Below are 22872 nucleotides of genomic sequence, written 5' to 3' on the forward strand. Positions count from 1 at the left end.
TGTATGATCCTATCATATAGAAGAGTCAACTTAAAATTCGAGAAATTGTACTTGACAAAAAAGGCACATTTAGGATTTTGCTGATGGCTCGTGGTAGCTTTTGTCAAGATTAACGTAAAGAGGGAGAGAGAAACAATTGAATGGTGGGGAAGGCAAGAGAAACAGCAGTGAAGTCATGGGCTAGATTCAGAAGAAAAGGTCCTTGCTGTCTTGAGGCACATTAATGCGGGTAAGTCCCCAGTGCCTGACAAGATATTCTTTCCGACCTTGTGGGAGGCTGGTACCCCAGAGGTATTTAAAATGTCCTTAACCATGGGTGTGGTGCTAATGTTGTTTCATTGTTTAAGAAAAGCTCCAAGAATGAACTGAGAAACTATGAACCTGACATCAATAAATTATTGGAAGGTATTCTTGGGGACTGAATACAAGTATTTGGGTAGACAGGGACTGACTAGGGATAGTCATCATGGTTTTGTGTGAGGTACAGTTGGTCTTATCAAAGTTACATAGTTTTTCAAGGAGGTTACTAGGAAAGTTGCTGAAGGAAATGGGCATTGTCTACATGGACTTCAGCAAGCCCTTTGACATATTGCCAAGTGGGTGGTTGGTCAAGAAGGTTCAATTGCTTGGCATTCAGGATGAAGCCTAAGAGAGGCCGTAGATAGTTGCCTCTTTGACTGGAGGTCTTTGACTACTGAGGCAATTAATTCAATTCAAGTGGTTCTTGCCTTCTAGGGAATCTACAGTTTAATTGGTTCTTAAATTAAACCAGAGTTCTTGCCTTTAGCTAGTAACCATTTCATGGGAATTTTAAGAGACAAGTCCAGGAAGAGATTGCCTATGAGGTTCTGTGAGGAGAGGGGCTGAATGGCCTTCTGCCACTTTTGCTCCTTAAGTTTATATACTCAATAGATTTTGTCTTATTTGTGACTCATTCCTCAAGTGAATATTTGTTTCTTGACAACACCAAAACCGAGCCTATTTCACAATCAGAACCAACAGAACAGTCTTTAGGGCTGCAAACATGAGGAAATCTGCAGATGCTGGAATTTCAAGCAACACACATAAAAGTTGCTGGTGAACGCAGCAGGCCAGGCAGCATCTCTAGGAAGAGGTACAGTTGATGTTTCAGGCCGAGACCCTTCGTCAGGACTAACTGAAAGAAGAGCTAGTAAGAGATTTGAAAGTGGAAGGGGAGGTGCCCCCTCCCACTTTCAAATCTCTTACTAGCTCTTTCGGTTAGTCCTGACGAAGGGTCTCGGCCTGAAACGCCTACTGTACCTCTTCCTAGAGATGCTGCCTGGCCTGCTGCGTTCACCAGCAACTTTTATGTGTGTTGCTTGAATCTTTAGGATTGGTTCTATTTTATTCCACTTCCTGCTTCAATTAGACTCGTTTTATTCCTTCCCTTTCAGTGATGAAAGAATATTTTCCATTTCAGATTAAGAACAATTAACATAATTAAATAGCACAATATCATTTTATTGCAGTCTAATGTGTTGACAACTCTTCCCAATCACCATCTCTCGACGAATGGTCTGGCTTTGGCAAGAGTAGGCTTGGACAAGTGCAGCTGGAGCTTCTAAGTAAGTAAGTAGTTTTTCTTTCTGTTGGTAGATATCTGGTGCACTCTGATTGGATTGGGAGGTAGTGGTATGTTCTTTGTGTGAGACATGGGAAATTTGTGAGACTTCCAGTCTCCCTGATAATTACATCTGCACAAAGCGCATCAAGCTGCAGCTCCTTAGAGACCGTGTTAAAGAACTGGATGGCGTTTGGCACATACGGGAAAATAAGGAGGTGATAGACGGGAGCTACAGGGAAGTAATCGCCTTAAGTTGCAGGAGCAGGTACCTGGGTGACTGTCAGGAGAGGGAAAGGGAATAGGCAGCCAGTGCTGAGTACCCCTGTGGCTGTTCCCCTTCGGTAATAAGTATCCGGCTTTGGATAGTGTTGGGGGTGATAACCCACCGGGGAAGCCACAATGAAATGGACTCTGGTATGATCTGGCTCTGGCTCAGAAGGGAACGAGGAAAAAGAGGAGTGCAGTAGTGATAGGGGATTTCATAATTAGAGAAGCAGGGAGGAGATTCTGTGAATGTGAAAGAGACACTCGGATGGTATGTGCCTCCCAGGGGCCAGGGTCAAGGATGTCTCATATCGGGTCACTGGAATTCTAAAGGGGGAATGGGAATGGTACATATCGGTACTAACAACATAGGTAGGGAAAAGGAGGAGATCCTGAAGAGAGAGTATAAGGAATTATGCAGAAAGCTGAAAAGCTGGATCTCCAGGGTCGGAATATCTGGATTGCTGCCTGTGCCACATGCCAGTGAGGGTACAGATAGGATGATTTGGCAGAGGATTGCTTGGCTAAGAAATTGGTGCAGGGAGCAGGGTTTCAGATTTCTGGATCATTGGGATCTCTTCTGGCGAAGGTATGACCTGTACAAAGAGGACGGGGTACACCTGAACCCAAGGGGGACCAATATCCTTGGGGGCAGTTTTGCTATAGGGGTTGAGGAGTGTTTAATCTAATTTGGCAGGAGATGGGAACTGGAGTGATACGGCTCAGGGTGGAGCAGTTGCTGTACAACTAGACGCAGTGTGTAGTGAGACTGTGAGGATGGACAGGTAGATGACAGGGCAAAATTGCTGTCAGTGGTATGAATTAAAATATAACAGGGGATCAAAATCAAAAAGAGGGTCATGAATACAGCACTGAAGGCGTTATATTTGAGTGCAACGCAGTAGGCGGAATAAGGTTGGCGGGGTGGCGTGGTAGCATGGTGGTTAGCACAACACTTTACAGTACAGGCAACCTGGGTTCAATTCCCACCGCTGCCTGTGAGGAGTTTGTATGTTCTCCCCGTGACCGTGTGGGTTTCCTCCGGGTGATCCGGTTTCCACCCACAGTTCAAAGACATACCTATTAATTGGTCATTGTAAATTGTCCTATGATTAGGCTCAGATTAAATCGGGGGGTTGCTGGGCGGTGAGGCTCGAAGGGCCTATTCTGCATTGTATCTCAATAAATGATTAACTAAACTTGTTAGATGTTGGCAGGTATGACGTTACTGGCATCTCTGAGATGTGGTTGAAAGAAGATCAAAGTTGGTAACTTAACATCCAAGGATACACATTGTATTGAAAAGACAGGCAAGTGGGCAGAGAGGGTGAGGTAATTCTATTTGTGGAATATGAAATCAAATCCTTAGAAAGAGGGGACATAGGATCAGAAGGTGCAGAATCCTTGTGGGTAGAGTTAGGATACTGTAAAGGTAAAAAGACTCTGATGGGATTTATAGACAGGCCAGCGAACAACAGCCAGAATGTGGGCTACAAATTACAACAGAGATAGAAAAGGCATGTAAAAAGGGCAATGCTACGATAATCATGGGGGATTTCAATATGCAGGTAGATTGGGAAAATCCAGTAAGTGCTGGATCCCAGAAGAGGGAATTTGTAGGATGCCCACAAGATAACTTTTTAGTTCAGCTTGTGGTTGAGAACGGCAATTCCGGAGTGGGTGTTGTGTAACATTTTGGATGATGAGAAGTGTAGGTAGATAGAATCTTCTTTCCATGACTGGGATAGGAAAGACAAAAGGGCATGGGTTTTAGGTTTAAGGTGAGAGGAAATATTTTGAAGGTGGTTTGAGGGTAAAGATTTTTTTTAACAGAATTGTTAGGAAGAGGTGAATCCCAGTCACTACATTTAAGAGACTTTTAGACGCACTTAAATAGGCAAAGCATAGAAGGTTACGGGGTGAGCAACTAGGGTTATTGTGTATGTGCAGAAATGCTGGCACATACATAGTGGAACAAAGGGCCTGTTTCGATACTGTGTAATTCCATGACTGAGAAAGTCCATTAGAGTGGCTATTTAGAATGCTCAAGCACAATGTTACATTAGGAACTACTCTACCAATTTACACAGCTTGTATTCAAACTCTGTTAGGTAACATTATGTAACAAAGGAGGAAATGGACCAGACAAGTATTAAAAACAGCTATTTTTAATATTTGTAGCAGCATTAATTAAAGCAGTTTAATTTTAGTAATTTGCTATTCATCACATAATTCAATCTGATATCAGGCTGACAACTACATGCGATTTGGATAAAAGGTAAAATCAGTTGGACAAGTTACGTCATCTATCAAGTGAACTCTCCTGAATACAGAAGATGTGTTTATATGTTTGGTTCTCTAGATCACATAAGCTTCATAGTATGTTAAACTTAATTATGACAAATGTTAATGTAGCAGTTTTGGTGTAACAAAATATTCCAGAGTGTGTCACAAGAGGATTAATTAACAAAAATTAACCTTGAACTATGTAAGTGACATTAGGATAGATGATCAAAAATATGGTCAAAGAATTAAGAGAGATGGAGAAATTCAGCAAGCAACATCCAGAGAGGCCGTGATTTTCACTCGCAGAGAGAATTCAATAGGAGTTATTTTAACTTAGTAATATTGCAATCATTACTGTTTTTAAAATGGTGAAGTGATACTATTTCAGAGTCAGAATCAGGTTTATTATCACCAGCATGTGTCGTGAAATTTGTTAACCTAGCAGCAGCAGTTCAATGCAATACAGAATAAAGAAGAGAGAAAAAAAATAATAATAATAACAAATACATAAGTAAATCAATTAAAGTATATGTATATTGAATAGATTAAAAATCGTGCAAAAAAACAGAAATTATATATATTAAAAAAGTGAGGTAGTGTTCACGGGATCAATGTCCATTTAGGAATTGAATGGCAGTGGGGATGAAGCTGTTCCTGAATCGCTGAGTGTGTTTCTTTAGGCTTCTGTATCTGATGGTAACAGTGAGAAAAGAGCATGTCCTGGGTGCTGGAGGATATTAATAACGGGTGCTGCCTTTCTGAGACACCGCTCCCTAAACATGTCCTGAGTACTTTGTAGGCTAGTGCTCAAGTGGAACTGACCAACTACATGCTTCTTTTGGTCCTGTGCAGTAGCCCTCCCCCATACCAGACAGTGACACAGCCTGTCAGAATGCTCCCCACAATACATCTATAGAAGTTTTTGAGTGCATTTTTTGACTTGCCAAATCTCTTCAAAGTCCGAATGAAATATAGTCGCTGTCTTGCCTTCTTTATAACCGCATCGATATGTTGGGACCAGGTTAGATCCTCGGAGATCTTGACACCCAGGAACTTGAAACTGCTCACTCTCTCCACTTCTGATCCCTCTATCAGGGTTGGTATGTGTTCCTTCGTCTTACCCTTCCTGAAGTTCACAATCAACTCTTTCGTCTTATTGACGTTGAGTGCCATGTTGTTGCTGTGACACCATTCCACTAGTTGGCATATCTCACTGCTGTACGCCGTCTCGTCACCATCTGAGATTCTACCACCAATGGTTGTATCATCAGCAAATTTACAGATGGTATTTGAGCTATGCCTAGCCACACAGTCATGGGTATAGAGAGAGTAGAGCAGTGGGCTAAGCACACACCCCTGAGGTGCACCAGTGTTGATTGTCAGCGAGGAGGAGATGTTATCACCAATCTGCACAGATTGTGGTCTTCTGGTCAGGAAGTCGAGGATCCAATTGCAGAGCGAGGTACAGAGTCCCAGGTTCTGTAACTTATCAATCAGGATTGTGGGAATGATGGTATTAAATGCTGAACTATACAGGTTTCCCCCGCTATCCGAAGGTAGAGCATTCCTATGAAAGGGTTCTTTAAGCTGGAATGTCGTAAAGTGAATAAACAATTACCATTTATTAATATGGGAAAAATCTTTGAGCATTCCCAGACCCAAAAAATAGCCTACAAAATCATGCCAAATAACACATAAAACCTAAAATAACAGTAACATATAGTAAAAGCAGGAATGATATGATAAATACACAGCCAATATAAAGTAGAAATACTTTTCTGCAGCTCTGTCTAGCGCAGCGAAAATCTCGCGGAAGCGCTTTCGGCAGAAACGCTCTCTCCAGTAACCTTCAAGCTATGAAGCTGCCAAATCATACCAAATAACACATAAAAATACACAGCCTATATAAAGTAGAAATAATGTATGTACAGTGTAGTTTCACTTACCGGAATCGGGAAGACTCCAATAAATTGCAGTTTTGTCACAGTTAAACACTTGCTTATACGAATAACCACCTGACACAATCGGCAATCGCCTCTGATCTGGGCCGACATTTACGTGCTGGGCGACACCTAATTAATTAGCTGGTTTATTTTGCCTCTTTTCTTAAAGATGTGCTGGGTGTGTTCGGACTACTGCTGCACCACTATATTCTGCGCGGTCACGTATCGGTCCGTGGCCCAGAGGTTGGGGACCACTGCTTAAACTATGAAGCTGCCCTCGCCTCAGAAACCGATCAAACCACCATGACTACCTTTAAATTCCACTTTCACAACACTTTCATCACCATCATCCAGTGCTTTCGGTTTCAGCTTATTAAAAAGACTGACTGATTTCTCCTTAAGTATAAGAAAACTTAATGGAACACTACGCTTTCTACAACCATCAATCCACTCAAGCAATAGACTTTCCATTTTATCCATTATTGGATGCCGACTGAGAGAGACCACTTTGCTACGAGCAGAACCAACAGTAACATCGGCAGCTTTCAAAATTCTTTATTTCTGTGTATAAATAGTGTGAATGGTGGATGCAGGCAAGTTCAACGCGTGGACAATGTCCTTACTTCGTTCACCATGATCGAAACGCTTAATTATGTCTAGTTTTATGCTAAGTGTAACACCCTTATGAGCTCTTTTAGGCTTTTCCAATACCTTAGAACTCATCTTGCTAATGGATGCAAAAAATAAATCGAGATAAAGCACATGTTTAAGCAATGGCGGCTAGAATGCAGTTCCAGGGGAGGAGCTTGGCTGCTCGGGCACGCGCTGCCTTTTTTCGTAACAGTGAAAACACCTTCTGTTAGCAAAAACAGGTAACTAATGTAGGTCTTTCGTAACAGCCAGGTGCCGTAAAGCAAATGTTCGGAAAATGGGGGCCACCTGTAGTTGATGAACAGCATCCTGACATAGGTATTTGTATTGTCCAGGTGGTCTAAGGCTATGTGAAGAGCCATTGAGACTGCATCTGCCATTGACCTATTGTGGCGATAGGCAAATTGCAATGGGTCCAGGTCCTTGATGAGGCAGTCTAGTCATGACCAACCTCTCAAAGCATTTAATCACTGTAGATGTGATTGCTACCTGGTGAAAGTCATTAAGGCAGCTCACATTACTCTTCTGAGGCACTGGTATAATTGTTGCCTTTTTGAAGCAAGTGGGAAATTCTGCCCATGGCAGTGAGAGGTTGAGAATATCCTTGAATACTCCCGCTAGTTGATTAGCACAAGTTTTCAGAGCCTTACCAGGTACTCCATCGGGGCCTTCCGCCTTGCGAGGGTTCACTCTCTTTAAAGGCAGTGTAACATCAGCCTTTGAGATGGAGATCACAGGGTCATCAGGCAGGGATCTTCACAGCTGTAGTTGTGTTCTCCCTTTCAAAGCGGGCATAGAAGGTGTTAAGTTCATCCGGTAGTGAAGCATCACTGCCATTCATGCTATTGGGTTTGCTTTGTAGGAAGTAATGTCTTGCAAACCCTGCCAGGGTTTTCGTACATCCAATGTCACCTCCAAACTCATTCGAAATTGTCTCATTGCCCTTGAAATAGCCCTCACTGATTCATCCATAGCTTTTGGTTTGGGAATGTACAGTAAGTCTTTGTGGGCACTGTTATGGTCCGGTCCATGAAGTCCATATTCTGATTCACGGTCCGGTCCGTGGACTCAGGACTCCGGGTCTTCCAGCTGTCCCTTGATTGCTTAATCAAAGACACCAGATTCCCATCTTGGGGCTTGGAATATGAGTAGCCTTGGGGTTGAGTGTGAGCTGCTGGCTTGTTTTGTCAAGATCCCCTGGGAGCAACCTGCCGGTGGAAAGCTAGAGTGACCACTTGCCATCTTTAGGCTGCGTTGGGGAATCATCCCCTCATGGAGCCTTGCTGTCAGTAGTTGGAGCTGTCTTTGTGGTATGGATCTGGCTGTTTCCCGGGCCAGCTGAGTGACTGCCAGCCACTCCGAGCTAGGTAGGGATCCGGCTGTTTCCGCAGCCAGCTGAGGTTGCTGGCCGAACTGAGACTCGGAGCTACCCTGAAGCAGAGATGGAACCGTCTGTTGTTCTTTGGTGCTTGTCTCTTCTTGTCCTCGCCTCTGTGGGGTAAGTCAGGCTGTTTTGCCGCCCTGCGGGGGGATCTGTCTTGTCTTGTCCTCGCCTCCGTGGGGTAAGTCAGGCTGTTTTGCCACCCTGCGGGGGGATATGTCTTGTCTTGTCTTTGCCTCTGTTAGGTAAGTCCGGCCGTTCTGCCGTTACCCAGCAGGTGGATCTGGCCTACCTTGGTGTGGAGAGTTTGAGTCCTGGCTTGTCTAAGTATAAGTCCTGGCTCTATGTCTATGTACTGTTCTGTCTCATATTGGTGTCATGGTAACGATGAGTCCCGGCTTTTCGAAGGACAAGTCCCGGACTATGTAAATGTTCAGTTCCCAGTCGGTCTCTCAGCTCCAGCCTCCATGTTATCAGCCTCCGCGTTTCAAGATGAGGATCCCGCAGCCAAGCTCCAAGAACCCAAGCCTCGAGGATCCCGCAGCCAAGCTCCAAGAACCCAAGCCTCAAGGATCCCGCAGCCAAGCTCCAAGAACCCAAGCCTCAAGGATCCCGCAGCCAAGCTCCAAGAACCCAAGCCTCAAGGATCCCGCAGCCAAGCTCCAAGAACCCAAGCCTCGAGGATCCCGCAGCCAAGCTCCAAGAACCCAAGCCTCGAGGATCCTGCAGCCAAGCTCCAAGAACCCAAGCCTCGAGGATCCCGCAACCAAGCTCCAAGAACCCAAGCCTCGAGGATCCCGCAGCCAAGCTCCAAGAACCCAAGCCTCAAGGATCCCGCAGCCAAGCTCCAGGAACCAAGACCCCAGCCTGTCTCCAAGCTCAGGCCTCTAGACCCCAGCCACGTCCTGTCCTGAAGCCATGTCATGCCCTTGCCTGGTTCTGGGGTCCGAGCCCAAGGCAAGACCCAGGTTCTGGGTCCTTGTCCCGTCTCAGGCTCAGAGTCCAAGCCTTGTCTCCTAGTCCATGGTTTCTAGTCCTGGTCCCACTTTACCTAGCTCTAGTCTGCATTCTTGTCCCTGCTCCTGGTCTGAATCCTGTCACGTCCCTGCTCTAGTCAAGTCCTGTCCCTTGTACTTCAGTGTCTGTGTCTTGCATTTGGGTCCGTTCCCAGCACCACATTGTGACAGGCACACACTCATCCACACAGGTTTTAATGAAGACGGTAACAACTGCAGCATACTCATCCAGGTTCGAAGATGAATCCCTGAATACAGTCCAGTCTAACCATTCCAAGCAGTCCTGTAGGTGCTCCTGTGCTTCCCTTGTCCATACCTTCTTGGTCCTCACTGCTGGTGCAGCAGTCTTCAGTCTCTGCCTATACTCAGGGAGTAGAAGTACAGCCAGGTGATCAGACTTCCCAAAGTGAGGGCGTGGAACACCGTAGGCGTTCTTGATGGTGGTGTAACAGTGGTCCAGTGTGTTGTTTCCTCTGGTATTGCAAGTGATCTATTGATGGAATTGCTTAGTGATTTTTTTTCAGACTGGCCTGGTTAAAATCTTCCAAAACGATGGTGAATGCGTTAGGGTGTGCTGTTTCATGCACGTTGATCCCATTGCTCAGATCATCTAAAGCCTGGCTGACATTGGCCCGAGGTGGAATGTATACTGCTGCTAAAGTGATCCCAGAATTCTCCCATGGACGGCACTTAACCGCAAGATATTCCAGGTCTGGTGAGCCGAATTGGGACAGCACTGATATATTTGTGCACCAAGGAAAGTTGATCGTGAGACATACTCCTCTACCTCTGCTTTTGAGAGACTCTATAGATCCATACTGACGGTATCCTACTTCTCTAAAATTTACAAAATATGTCAGCAATTATTGCTTCCTCTTAGCAGTTGAAAACGTCCTCACCTACATTGAAGGTCTTTGTTCATAGAAGAATGCTTTCATAATGCATTTTAAGTGATAGTTCACTTTGTTTACTTACATAGTTTATAACAATCAAATAATGCAGTGAGACCCAGGAGAGTTTCTGTGGGGGTAGTGGAGAGTGATGGGTGAGAAATTATACCATACAGGGCCTGGTGTAAATGAATATCTGTGACTTTATATTTCCACCTGGAGGTAACATAGATCAGCCCACCCTTTGGTCATTAACCTTTCACTGTGCATTATACAGATTTTCATTTATGCTTTCTTCTATAAACCATTTATTAATGAATTTAGTTAAATAACAAAACAATAGGTTAAATATTTATGAACTGCATTATTTGATTATTATAAGCTATGAAAGTAAACTAAGTGGCCTATCACTTAAAATGCATTGGGAAAGCATTCTTTGACTTACAACTTGAGGCTCCTGATAACCTCTGAAGAAGTGTAGACTGTGGATAGGTAGGGACCAGGGATGGAATACTAGTTGACAACTAAGTGTTAATTTCTACCATATCATAGTCAATCTCCAGTAATGAGCAGCTGATGTCAACCAAGGTTACGTTTCCTGCAATATTACTATTATGTCTTGGCTGAATTCTTTTCTTATGATGTTCAAGATTATTTCATGCCAATTACATTTTAGTGATATGCCTGATAGGCTGATGTTAACCAGGAATTTTAATAATAATAATAATAATAATCCAGTTTTAGAGTCAGAATACCACAAATTATATTATGACTGGTCAGTTATTACAGATAGGACAATCCATAATAACCGTCTAGATGTAATTATACAAGATAAACAAGCAAAAACAACTTACTTAATAGATATAGTCATTCCAAACACACAAAACATACAGAAATCAATAAGTGAAAAGCACAAGAAATATGCTGAATTAAAAGTGGATATCGAAAGATTTTGGTACATGAACAGGGTATACATTGTCCCGATAGTAATATCTACAACTGGTGTCATCCTAAAGTCACTACACAATAGTATTAAACAATTAAGGCTACATTGCAATATCTATGTAAAACTTCGGAAAGCCGCAATACTAAACACTACTAAAATTGTCCAAAAGTTCCTAGCAATTGATAAATGAGCGTGTTTGGCTACGCCTGCACCTCAAGTTTTACCAACTTTAGTTGAGAGGAAAGAAAAATAATACTATCTTATTTCTAGAGAACTCTTCATACAGACAATGTAGTTCGAAGTGCTTTACAATGGGATAAGGTGCAAGCATGAAGATAAAATAAAAATAAAAGACAAAAAGATATAGTTAAAAGCAAGTTAAATAAATTCAAAGTAACTTTATTATCAAAGTACATACTTATCACCATGTTCAATCCTGAGATTTGTTTTCTTGCAGGCATACTCAAAAAATCCAATAACCATAATGGAATCAATAAAAGACTGCACTAAACAGGGCAGACAGCCAGTGTGCAAATGGCCACAAACTGTGTAAGTAGAAAAGAAAATAATAATAATAAAAAATGTCCAGGACATGAGATAAAGTGTCTTTGAAAGTGAGTCCATAGGTTGTGGTAAACAGTTCAGTAATGTGGCAAGTAAAGTTGAGTGAAACTATCCCCTCTGGGTCAATATAATGCAAGCAATTTGATTAATGCTACCGAATGTTTGCTTTGAAATTCTCATTAAAATTATTCAGTCCATTGATTGCTGAAATCTCCAGCCACTTACTACACATTCTGATTCAGAGTGTTAAAGTTGAGAGTAAATTTATTATCAAAATGCATGTATGTCACCATTTACAACCCTGAGATTCATTTTCTTGTAGGCATACTCAGCAAAGCCATAATAGAATCAATGAAAGAACACATCAACTTGGGTGTTTAACCAGTGTGCAAAAGACAACAAACTATACAAACACAAAAAGAAAGAAATAACAATAAATAAATAAGCAATAAATATTTAGAACATGAGATGAAGAGTCCTTGAGAGTTAGTCCATAGGTTGAGGGAACATTATAGTAACACACATCAAAGTTGCTGGTGAACGCAGCAGGCCAGACAGCATCTCTATGAAGAGGTACAGTCGACGTTTCGGGCCGAGACCCTTCGTCAGGACTAACTGAAGGAAGTTACTAAGAGATTTGAAAGTGGGAGGGGGAGGGGGAGATCCAAAATGATAGGAGAAGACAGCAGGGGGAGGGATGGAGCCAAGAGCTGGACAGTTGATTGGCAAAAGGGGATATGAGAGGATCATGGGACAGGAGGCCCAGGGAGAAAGACGGGGGGGGGGAACCCAGAGGATGGGCAAGGGGTATAGTCAGAGGGACAGAGGGAGAAAAAGGAGAGTGAGAGAAAGAATGTGTGTATAAAAATAAATAACGGATGGGGTACGAGGGGGAGGTGGGGCATTAGCGGAAGTTAGAGAAGTCAATGTTCATGCCATCAGGTTGGAGGCTACCCAGACGGAATATAAGGTGTTGTTCCTCCAACCTGAGTGTGGCTTCATCTTGACAGTAGAGGAGGCCGTGGACAGACATGTCAGAATGGGAATGGGATGTGGAATTAAAATGTGTGGCCACTGGGAGATCCTGCTTTCTCTGGTGGACAGAGCATAGGTGTTCAGCAAAACGATCTCCCAGTCTGCGTCGGGTCTCACCAATATATAGAAGGCCACATCGGGAGCACCGGACGCAGTATATCACCCCAGCCGACTCACAGGTGAAGTGTCGCCTCACCTGGAAGGACTGTCTGGGGCCCTGAATGGTGGTAAGGGAGGAAGTGTAAGGGCATGTGTAGCACTTGTTCCGCTTACACGGATAAGTGCCAGGAGGGAGATCAGTGGGGAGGGATGGGGGGGACAAATGGACAAGGGAGTCATGTAGGGAGCGATCCCTGCGGAAAGCGGGTGGGGGGGGAAGATGTGCTTAGTGGTGGGATGCCGTTGGAGGTGGCGGAAGTTACGGAGAATAATATGTTGGACCCGGAGGCTGGTGGGGTGGTAGGTGAGGACGAGGGGAACCCTATTCCTAGTGGGGTGGCAGGAGGATGGGGTGAGAGCAGATGTGCGTGAAATGGGGGAGATGCGTTTGAGAGCAGAGTTGATGGTGGAGGAAGGGAAGCCCCTTTCTTTAAAAAAGGAAGACATCTCCTTCGTCCTGGAATGAAAAGCCTCATCCTGAGAGCAGATGCGGCGGAGACAGAGGAATTGCGAGAAGGGGATGGCATTTTTGCAAGAGACAGGGTGAGAAGAGGAATAGTCTGGGTAGCTGTGAGAGTCAGTCGGCTTATAGTAGATATCAGTAGATAAGCTGTCTCCAGAGAGACAGAAAGATCTAGAAAGGGGACGGAGGTGTCGGAAATGGACCAGGTAAACTTGAGGGCAGGGTGAAAGTTGGAGGCAAAGTTAGTAAAGTCAACGAGTTCAGCATGCATGCAGGAAGCAGCACCAATGCAGTCGTCAATGTAGCAAAGGAAAAGTGGGTGACAGATACCAGAATAGGCACGGACCATAGATTGTTCCACAAAGCCAACAAAAACGCAGGCATAGCTAAGATCCATACGGGTGCCCATAGCTACACCTTTAGTTTGGAGGAAGTGGGAGGAGCCAAAAGAGAAATTATTAAGAGTAAGGACTAATTCCGCTAGACGGAGCAGAGTGGTGTTGGAGGGGAACTGATTAGGTCTGGAATCCAAAAAGAAGCGGAGAGCTTTGAGACCTTCCTGATGGGGGATGGAAGTATATAGGGACTGGACATTCACGGTGAAAATAAAGCGGTGGGGGCCAGGGAACTTAAAATCATCGAAAAGTTTATTATTCTCCGTAAGCCTCCGGGTCCAACATATTATTCTCCGTAACTTCTGCCACCTCCAACGGGATCCCACCACTAAGCACATCTTCCCCCCCGCCCCCTGCTTTCCGCAGGGATCGCTCCCTACGCGACTCCCTTGTCCATTCGTCCGCCCAATCCCTCCCCACTGATCTCCCTCCTGGCACTTGTCCTTGTAAGCGGAACAAGTGCTACACATGCCCTTACACTTCCTCCCTTACCACCATTCAGGGCCCCAGACAGTCCTCCCAGGTGAGGCGACACTTCACCTGTGAGTCGGCTGGGGTGATATACTGCGTCCAGTGCTCCCGATGTGGCCTTCTATATATTGGCGAGACCCGACGCAGACTGGGAGACCACTTTGCTGAACACCTATGCTCTGTCCGCCAGAGAAAGCAGGATCTCCCAGTGGCCACACATTTTAATTCCACATCCCATTCCCATTCTGCTATGTCTATCCACGGCCTCCTCTACTGTAAAGATGAAGCCACACTCAGGTTGGAGGATCAACACCTCACATTCTGTCTGGGTAGCCTCCAACCTGATGGCATGAACATTGACTTCTCTAACTTCCGCTACTGCCCCACCTCCTCCTCGTACCCCATCCGTTATTTATATACACACATTCTTTCTCTCACTCGCCTTTTTCTCCCTCTGTCCCTCTGACTATACCCCTTGCCCATCCTCTGAGTTCCCCCCCACCTTGTCTTTCTCCCTGGGCCTCCTGTCCCATGATCCTCTCGTATCCCTTTTGCCAATCAACTGTCCAGCTCTTGGCTCCATCCCTCCCCCTCCTGTCTTCTCCTATCATTTTGGATCTCCCCCTCCCCCTCCTACTTTCAAATCTCTTACTAACACTTCCTTCAGTTAGTCCTGACAAAGGGTCTCGGCCTGAAACGTCAACTGTACCTCTTCCTAGAGATGCTGCCTGGCCTGCTGCGTTCACCAGCAACTTTGATGTGTGTTGCTTGAATTTCCAGCATCTGCAGAATTCCTGTTGTTTGGGAACATTACAGTGATGGGTTAACTGAAGTTGAGTGAAGTTATCCTTTTTGGTTCGAGAGCCTAATGGTTGAGGGGAAAAACTGTTCTTGAACCTGGTGGTGTGAGTCCTGAGGCTCCTGTACCATTCTTCCCAATGACAGCAGTGAGAAGGGAGCATGACGTGAGTTGTGCGTGTCCCTGATGATGTATGCTGCTTTTCTGCGACAAAGCTTCATGTAGATGTGCTCAGTGGTGGGGAAGGTTTTATGCGTGATGGGCTGGGCTTTCTACTTTTCTACTTTTTGTAGAATTTTCTGTTCAAGGGCATAGTTGTTTCCATACTAGACTGTGATGCAGCCAGTCAATATACTCTCCACCACACATCTATAGAAGTTTTTCAAAGTTTTAGATGTCATGCCAAATAATCACAAGCTCCTAAGGAAGTATTGACACTGCCATGCTTTCTTCATAATTTGCGTGCTGGGCCCAAGACAAATCCTCCAAAATGAGAACACCGAGGAATTTAAAGTTGCTGACCCTCTCTATCTTTCATCCTCCAATGAGGACTGGCTCATGAACCTCTGGATTCCTCCTCCTGAAGTCAATAATCAGCTCCTTGGTCTTATTGACATTGAACAAATTGTGTTACCATTATAGCAGGGTCTCACATACACCAGACCAATGCAGGTTTAAAGGCAAAACTTGCAGAAATGCAACAAATTAGTAAACAAATGAAGAGAATGTTGGGCAGACAAAATAAGTGGACTGCACAGAGAAGAGTGAAAAAAAATCAAGTTGCAGTTTCAAAAAGAGCACTAATCTGCATGGTGCTGATGAAAAAGCTGATCATGATGAGAATGAAACAGGACTGGGTACCCTTGAGATCTACAATGTGGAAACTAATAAGAGACAAGCATATGGCATACACCTGAAGTGAATGGTAAGTTAATTAAAATGGAATTAGACACTGTTTCAGCTGGTTAGTTATTTCACAAAATGAGTCTGAATGGCATTTCAAAGATACTGAACTTTAGATATCCAACTAAGAACTTATACTGGAGAAAAGATAACTGCTGTGGGAATGTCATTCGTAACAGTGAAATACAGCAAGCAACAAGCCACATCGGGCTTGTACATGGTAAAAAAAAACAGGGAGGTCAGAATTGTGGGGCTGTGATTGACTGAGACAATCACAACTTGATTGTGCTTTTTAAAAACCAAAACACTATTTGCATGCTACATCCCATGCAAGAGAGACAACTGAAAGCGAATTAGGAAAAGTGCTGAATGATGCCACAGCAGTGTTCAAGGGTGGCATTGGAAAATTCAAGCAGATCAAAGATAAAATAGTGTTAAAAACCACACCCAAGGGCTACAAAGCCTGTCCAGTTCATGATAAAGTAGCCAGTGAGCTAGATCACACAGAGGCTGCGGGAATTCTTTCCAAGGTTGAGTGCTTGGAAAGATTTAGGACAGAATTGGACCACTCTCCTGTAGAGTGGAGATTGCGTCTGATATCATCTGGAGACAACATCAATCAGTTGAGGAGAGCAGAGTCAATTGTTAGAGAAGAAAGGTTTCCAGAGCTGTCAGAAACACTTGCTGCGGTTCCAGACTCAACTCCTACAGCCTCCAAAGAGGAAACACCGAAATCTGAGATTGTTTCTTAGCCACAAGTCTCACCAGTGAAGCAGAGTGACCCTACCCCCCACCCATCAGGAGAGGCATTATGCCACAAGAGTAAGAAACCCTCCTCAGCAATTAAATCTTTAGGCCTGAATGGGGCAATTTAAATTTTACTATGCTGTGGCTGTCTATATAGTAGTTGTATAATATAGTATACTCTGTATACAGTATATATATTTTTCTTTATTAAGATGCATACTATATGGAGTTGGAGTTTATAGCTAAGCAGGGAGGACTGTAGTGTATTCAATATTTGAATAATATTGTAAATATATTGTTTGATTAAGCATTCTTTGTTTACACTAAGAAGTATGTGAATGGCATACGTCAGTACACCACCATGTCATATGTGAATGCCTCACTAAAGTAAAACTAAGTAGACAAGTTATCCCAGGCTCCTGTGTTTTTTCTTTCAGTTCATTTCTGGAGGTACAAAACATTACAGCAGCCATTCCAGATGTCAGAGAAGATAGGGTGTTATCATCATCAGGCTCAACTGAGACATACAATTGTTTGTCATCTGAATAACTGTAGAAATGAAGTTTGTGCTCTCTAATGGCGTCTCCTAGGGGAAGCCAGTGCAGGTTGAAGAGTAGGGGACCAAGACAGCTTCCCTGAATAACACCGAAAGGTACATTGTATCTCTTCGAAAATTGTTCTCTGAAAAAGACAAAAGAAAATTCTCTCCAAGATATGTGAGCAAAACCAGTTAGAGGACTACCAGAGAGTCCAACCCGGTTCTCAGGGTATTCCAGGAGAACGTTGTGGCCTATTGTTTCGAAGGCAGGACTTAGATCTAGAAAAATTAGAATGGAGTCTCTGACTGCAAGACTGAACCAACCCATGTGTAATTACTTTCATGAACACAATAAACAACTCCAATAGATGCAGTTTCCTGCCTGAAGAGTCCACAGAGTGATACAGGTTAAGTAGGTACACTACTGTGCAAAAGTATTAGGAACATATATATAGCTAAGGTGCCTAAGAGTTTTGATCAGTACTATATTTGACAACGTGGAGTGGAAAGGGAGTTTATAGATCTGGTGGGAGCAAAGGATGTTGGGAATAGCCAGAATGAAGCACCATGGGAGGGGTGTAGACAGGTGACAAAGAAGGAGTACCAGGGACAGGGGGTTGGTGTCTAGCCCTGATACACCAAGCAAGGTCATTTGATTCCAAACAATTGGTGTCTTGATCATTACGGTTTTTGTGAGTCCCTTTCCACTCTCAGTCCATAATAGAGACCCATATCAGAATCAGGTTTATCATTTCTCACATATGTCATGAAAACTGTTCTTTTTTTGTGGCAGCAGTACATTGAAGTACATAAAATTACTGCAGTGCTGTGCAAAGGTCTTAGGCACCCTAGCTATATATATGTGCCTAAAATTTTTGCACCATACTGTAGATAAGAATGACAGGGATTTAATGTGGAAAAAACAGTTTTTTAAATGATGAAATGATAGTAAAAACTGCTAAACAAAGGAGGCTTGGATACTCGTCATGAGATACTGACAGAAGATGAAGAACAGAATATGTTGGAAATGCTCATCAAGTTGGGTAATATTTGTGGAAAGAGGAACAAACAGAATGAGCATTTCAGTTTGTCCTATCATCTAAAATCAGAAAGTCCTATCATCTAAAATCAGAATGCCCTGTTGTCTTTCATTCTTAAGTCCTGTTTCAGATGTCCTTTTAAGACCTTCAAGGACCAAAATTCATTTGCCTTTAGTTGGGCGTATGGCTGTGTACGTGCTGTGATACCTTACACTGCACATAGCTTCTGGAAATGTGAGGGGGCACAGTAGCTTCTTGGGGCATATGGGATCTTAGTAAATGCAGGAAAAAACCAAGAATCTATTTAAATCAGATTTTTATGAACTTAATAGTGATAAGCGGAAATGGGGAAGGGCAATATGGAGTGCAGAAAAATGGTTAGAGTGGGGAAGAAAAGTTTGTCTGAAAGAAAATAAAAGAATGAGTCTGCAATAGTAATATACTCAGTGGCTACTTGATTAGATACATCTGTACACTAGTTTGTTAATGCAAATAACATGGTATGCATTGATCAAATACACAGTCACGAGGCTCCACGACCGCAGAAACACAGTTATGAGCTGTGGTTTCCAGATGACACATGACATGATTTGAGTAATGGATGAATAGGATGTTTCTGCATCCTGATTAGATACAACTAAAGGGAAAGTTCGAATGCTACCAAGCACTTCATAATATTTGAAAGTACAGTAACTATTTTGATCATTGGAAGCAACAGCCTGAACTATTTTTTAAGTTTGCATTAATAATCTTTGCTTACCTGCCAAGCCTCGACTTTTTTTATATCCGCACATGATCCATTTGCAAAAATACCCTTCCCAGGAGTGCAGGAATAGATGTCCTGCAGAGCATGAGCAATAGAATACACTGCCACATAGACATTATATGAAATCCGGAGGTGAGTATAATCCAGGTATGGAGTCTCTACACTCGTGATATCTTCTTCTCCAGTGCATGGACGCCTTAATGTTGTCCTTCGGGAATGCCCAGTTTTAACACTGTCGTCATGCAATCCTAATCTATGGGATGGTGTTTTGGAGTTTTTCAGTTGCGTTAGAGACTCCTCGGTGAAGTAACAGTTAAATGTCTCTTCCCAGAATTCCTTGACAAATCCGTTATCAGAGGATCTGCTGGGGTGAACCTGCTTTAAAAACTCATGGAATCCAGGGATGCGTCCTGCTCTTAGTGCAAATCCGATGGTTCCACCGACAACATGGAAGTATTCTGGTTTGGCTATCAGTGAGGAGCTAGCCCATGCTTCACTTGCCAGCCATATTCTGTCAGTTATATTTCGTCGAACTATCTCTTGTATGAGTGGTTCCAAGTCAGGGCCATTTGAAAAGACAACAATTACTTTGGCTGAGGAATTCTGAATAACATCTGCAATGAACTCCAGCTCTTTCTGTGTATAGTACTGAGAAATCAACTCGCTAAAGTCAATACAGATGTCTCTCTTAACAGCCTCTTCTCGAAACTTATCTATTCCTGGCCGGCCATAGTCATCGTCGGCCGCAAGAGTTCCCACCCAGTTCCACTGGAAATGCTCGATAATCTCGGCCATTGCTGTGGCCTGTTGCTCATCGTTGGGGATTGTGCGAAGGAAAGCCTTGTACTCGTTCTTGTTGCTCAGGAGCCTGCTTGAAGAGGCATAACTAACCTTCAATACAAACACATTTGTCAGCAGTGTTCAATTCTGCAAAAGTTAAACAATATTAAAATCAACACTTCGATATTAGGGTTGGGGCATTTGATTCACGTTGACCAAGAGCTTGAAAAACTGAGTACTGCAAGAGTTCAACCTATCTTGAATAAACAGTTATGATATTAAGGCAAAATTACAGTTTGGGTTATAGATAGTGCTGAGTTTCATTTCAATAGTTCCAATAGTTCGATAGCTCCATTTGATATCAGAGAATGTATACCATACACAACTTGAAATTCTTGTTCTTCACAAACATCCACAAAAACAGAAGAGTGCCCCAAAGAGTGAGTGACAGTAAAAACGTTAGAACCCCAAACAATAACCAATGATTTACAACCAAAGTTCCTTAACACACATCAGGGGAAATTAACTTTAAGTAAATAAAGGAATTGAGTGTTGCTTTCTAGTTGGGCTTGATTAAACTACCAAGAATATTTCTTGTACATTATTCTAAGGATTTTCTTGCATTTTGAAGTCTCCAATGAATATTTGAAGTTTTAAGGGAATTTGGCAAATGTCCACTAAGTCTTAATTAACTGAAGCTCTCATATAGTTTCAATAAAGAAAATCACCTGAGCACAGATTTTAGTACACATTTGTTCCAGCAAATTGCCTCTCTGCCAAGCTTTAGCAGTGGAAATCCAGGAACAGTTTACCCAAAATATGATCCATTTTTGTTATCTGAAGCATGGTTTGCTTCCATATGAGATGGGTTGAGTGATCACAATAAGCAATGTTAATGATCACTGGCTGGACTGCAGAGAGGTGTAGTGAGTGATATGGTGGTTAGCACAATGGTTTACAGTGCCAGCTGTAAGACTGGGGTTCAATTTCCACAGCAGTCAGTAAGGAGTATGTATGTTCTCCCCGTGACTGTGTGTGTCTCCTCCGGGTGCACCGGTTTTCTCCCACATTCCAAAGACGTACAGGCTAAGGTTAGTGAGTTGTGGGTACACTATGTTGGTGCCAGCGACACTTGTGGGCTGTCAACAACAGATCACGGGCTGCTTTGGTCGTTGATGCAAACGACTCATTTCAATGTATATTTTGATGTGCTTGTGACAAATCAAGCTAATCTTCATCTATAATCATTAATAATCAGAGCGGGTTGTAAAAAGATGGTTTATAAAACATTATCTACTCATTTACATTCAGAAGCATAAAATCAGGATTCATAGTCTTGTAATAATAGCAGAAATTGATGGAGAGATGAATGAGGGAAGCAGAGAATAAAATGGTGGGACTGTGAGATGCAAAGTACAGTATCTGCTGATAATCAGGGAGGAATAAAATAAAAATATTCAGTAGATTAAATAATAGTTTTACCCCTGATCAAAAATCAGTTAAATTACAAATGGATTAGCTTGCACAAGAAATGGCTAGCCCTTTGAAAAGGGGAAAGGCTGGTTATCTGAGATTATTGAATGTGATTATTGAATCCAGAGAGATACAATATGGCTAGACAAAAGATTATCGAATCCAGAGAGGTGCAACATGGCTAGACAAAAGATGAGGTGCTGTTCCGTGAGTTTAGATTAGCAACGTTGAAACAGAGTAGAAGGTCAAAGACAGAGATCATAGTGGGAATAGGATAAAGAAGTAAAGTCATAGGCAAATTCACTGTTTTTCCCAAGTTTTGCATTGCAACACATTCTTACAATGGGATGTTTACTGTGTTGGGCAAACCAAAAACAGACTGGATGACTAATTTGTAAAACACTGTGACCAAAGCATGAGGTGACCCAGCTTTCAGTTAGCTTTCACTTTTAACTCTGCATCCTGCCCTCACTATGATCTGCCTTTGGTTCCTCATCCTGAACAAGTCACATTGCAGCCATAGAGAACCAAAATTGGAATTCAATGTTATTGTATAACTGGTCTTCTCACTTTGTGTACAGAACTGGCCAGTTCTCATGCCATCAACCTGTGACTTTGCTCATAGTTTTTTGCTCCACAGATGATATCTGATCTGCTACCGTTTCAGATTTCTAGCATGTTGTCCACAGTTCTAGCACTTATTCTCTTTACTGCCCTCATCTTTTTCTATATATTTACTTCAGATAGACCAGTTGTGATTAATCACTCTATTTCAGATGACATGAACATAGTTAGTGTCACCTAAAAAATCTTGGTCTACGGTGTGTAATAGACATTTCCTTTCTTCTCAGCCCCTCTCCTTTCTCTGCAACCACTTGTGTGACATTTCATGCCTAATGAAACAGCCTCATCCTAACACTTTCTTTCTCCCTACACTAGATGAGTATCTCTAGCACCTTCTGTTTTTATTTGAGAGTATTAGCATCTGCAGTTACTTGTGCTTTTTAATTACAGTGAAGGCCCTGCATTTTCTGGATCAGCCCTCCCTGTCCACTCTACGTTTCCACTTGGACTTCTTGCTGGTCTATTCCTATCTGAGTTCTGACTAGTGAAAGGGTAATCCCCAGCTCTTAATGCTCCACACCAGTCCCTTTCTTTAATTCAGGTGCTTCTCACCTTTTAGTTGAAGTTGTCACTGGGTATTCTACATCCCTGAGAGGCATGTTTTACTTTCTCTGTATCACTTCTAGTTATTCCATTAATCTCCATTTCCTTTCTAGAGCCATAGAGTCATCGTAAAGTACAGCATAGAAACATGCCCTTCAACCAATCTAGTCCATGTCGAACCATTTAGACTGCCTACCCCATCAAACTCCATGAGGACCTTAGTCTTCCATACCCTACTATCCATGTGCCTATCCGAATTTCTCTTAAACATTGAAATCGAGCTCACATGCAGCACTTGTGCTGGCAGCTCATTCCACACCCTCATGACCCTCTGCGTGAAGAAGTTTCCCACCCAGAGCCATCAAACGCTCTTCATATGACAAGCCATTCAATCCTAGAATCATTTTCGTGAACCTCCTTTGAGCTCTCTCCAGTTTCAGCACATCCTTTCTAAGATAAGGGACCACAACAGCTCACAATACACCAAGTGAGGCCTCACCAGTGCTTTATAAAGTCTCAATATTATATCCTTGCTTTTATTTTCTGGTCCTCTTGAAATGAATGTTAATATCACATTTGCCTTCCTTACCACAGACTCAACTTCAGGGAA

General features: G+C 43.0%; 1 protein-coding gene across 1 annotated transcript in view; it reads right to left on the reverse strand.

The window, feature by feature from the left end:
• The window catches only part of LOC134347971 (extracellular calcium-sensing receptor-like), a 90804-nt gene that overhangs the window by 11554 nt on the left and 56378 nt on the right, over positions 1-22872 (reverse strand). The window contains 1 exon segment of the mRNA XM_063050659.1: positions 18837-19733. Within this exon segment, the coding sequence (XP_062906729.1) occupies positions 18837-19733 (897 nt within the window).

The sequence above is a fragment of the Mobula hypostoma genome, chromosome 6, assembly GCF_963921235.1.
Source record: "Mobula hypostoma chromosome 6, sMobHyp1.1, whole genome shotgun sequence".
In the NCBI taxonomy this organism is placed as follows: Eukaryota; Metazoa; Chordata; class Chondrichthyes; order Myliobatiformes; family Myliobatidae; genus Mobula; species Mobula hypostoma.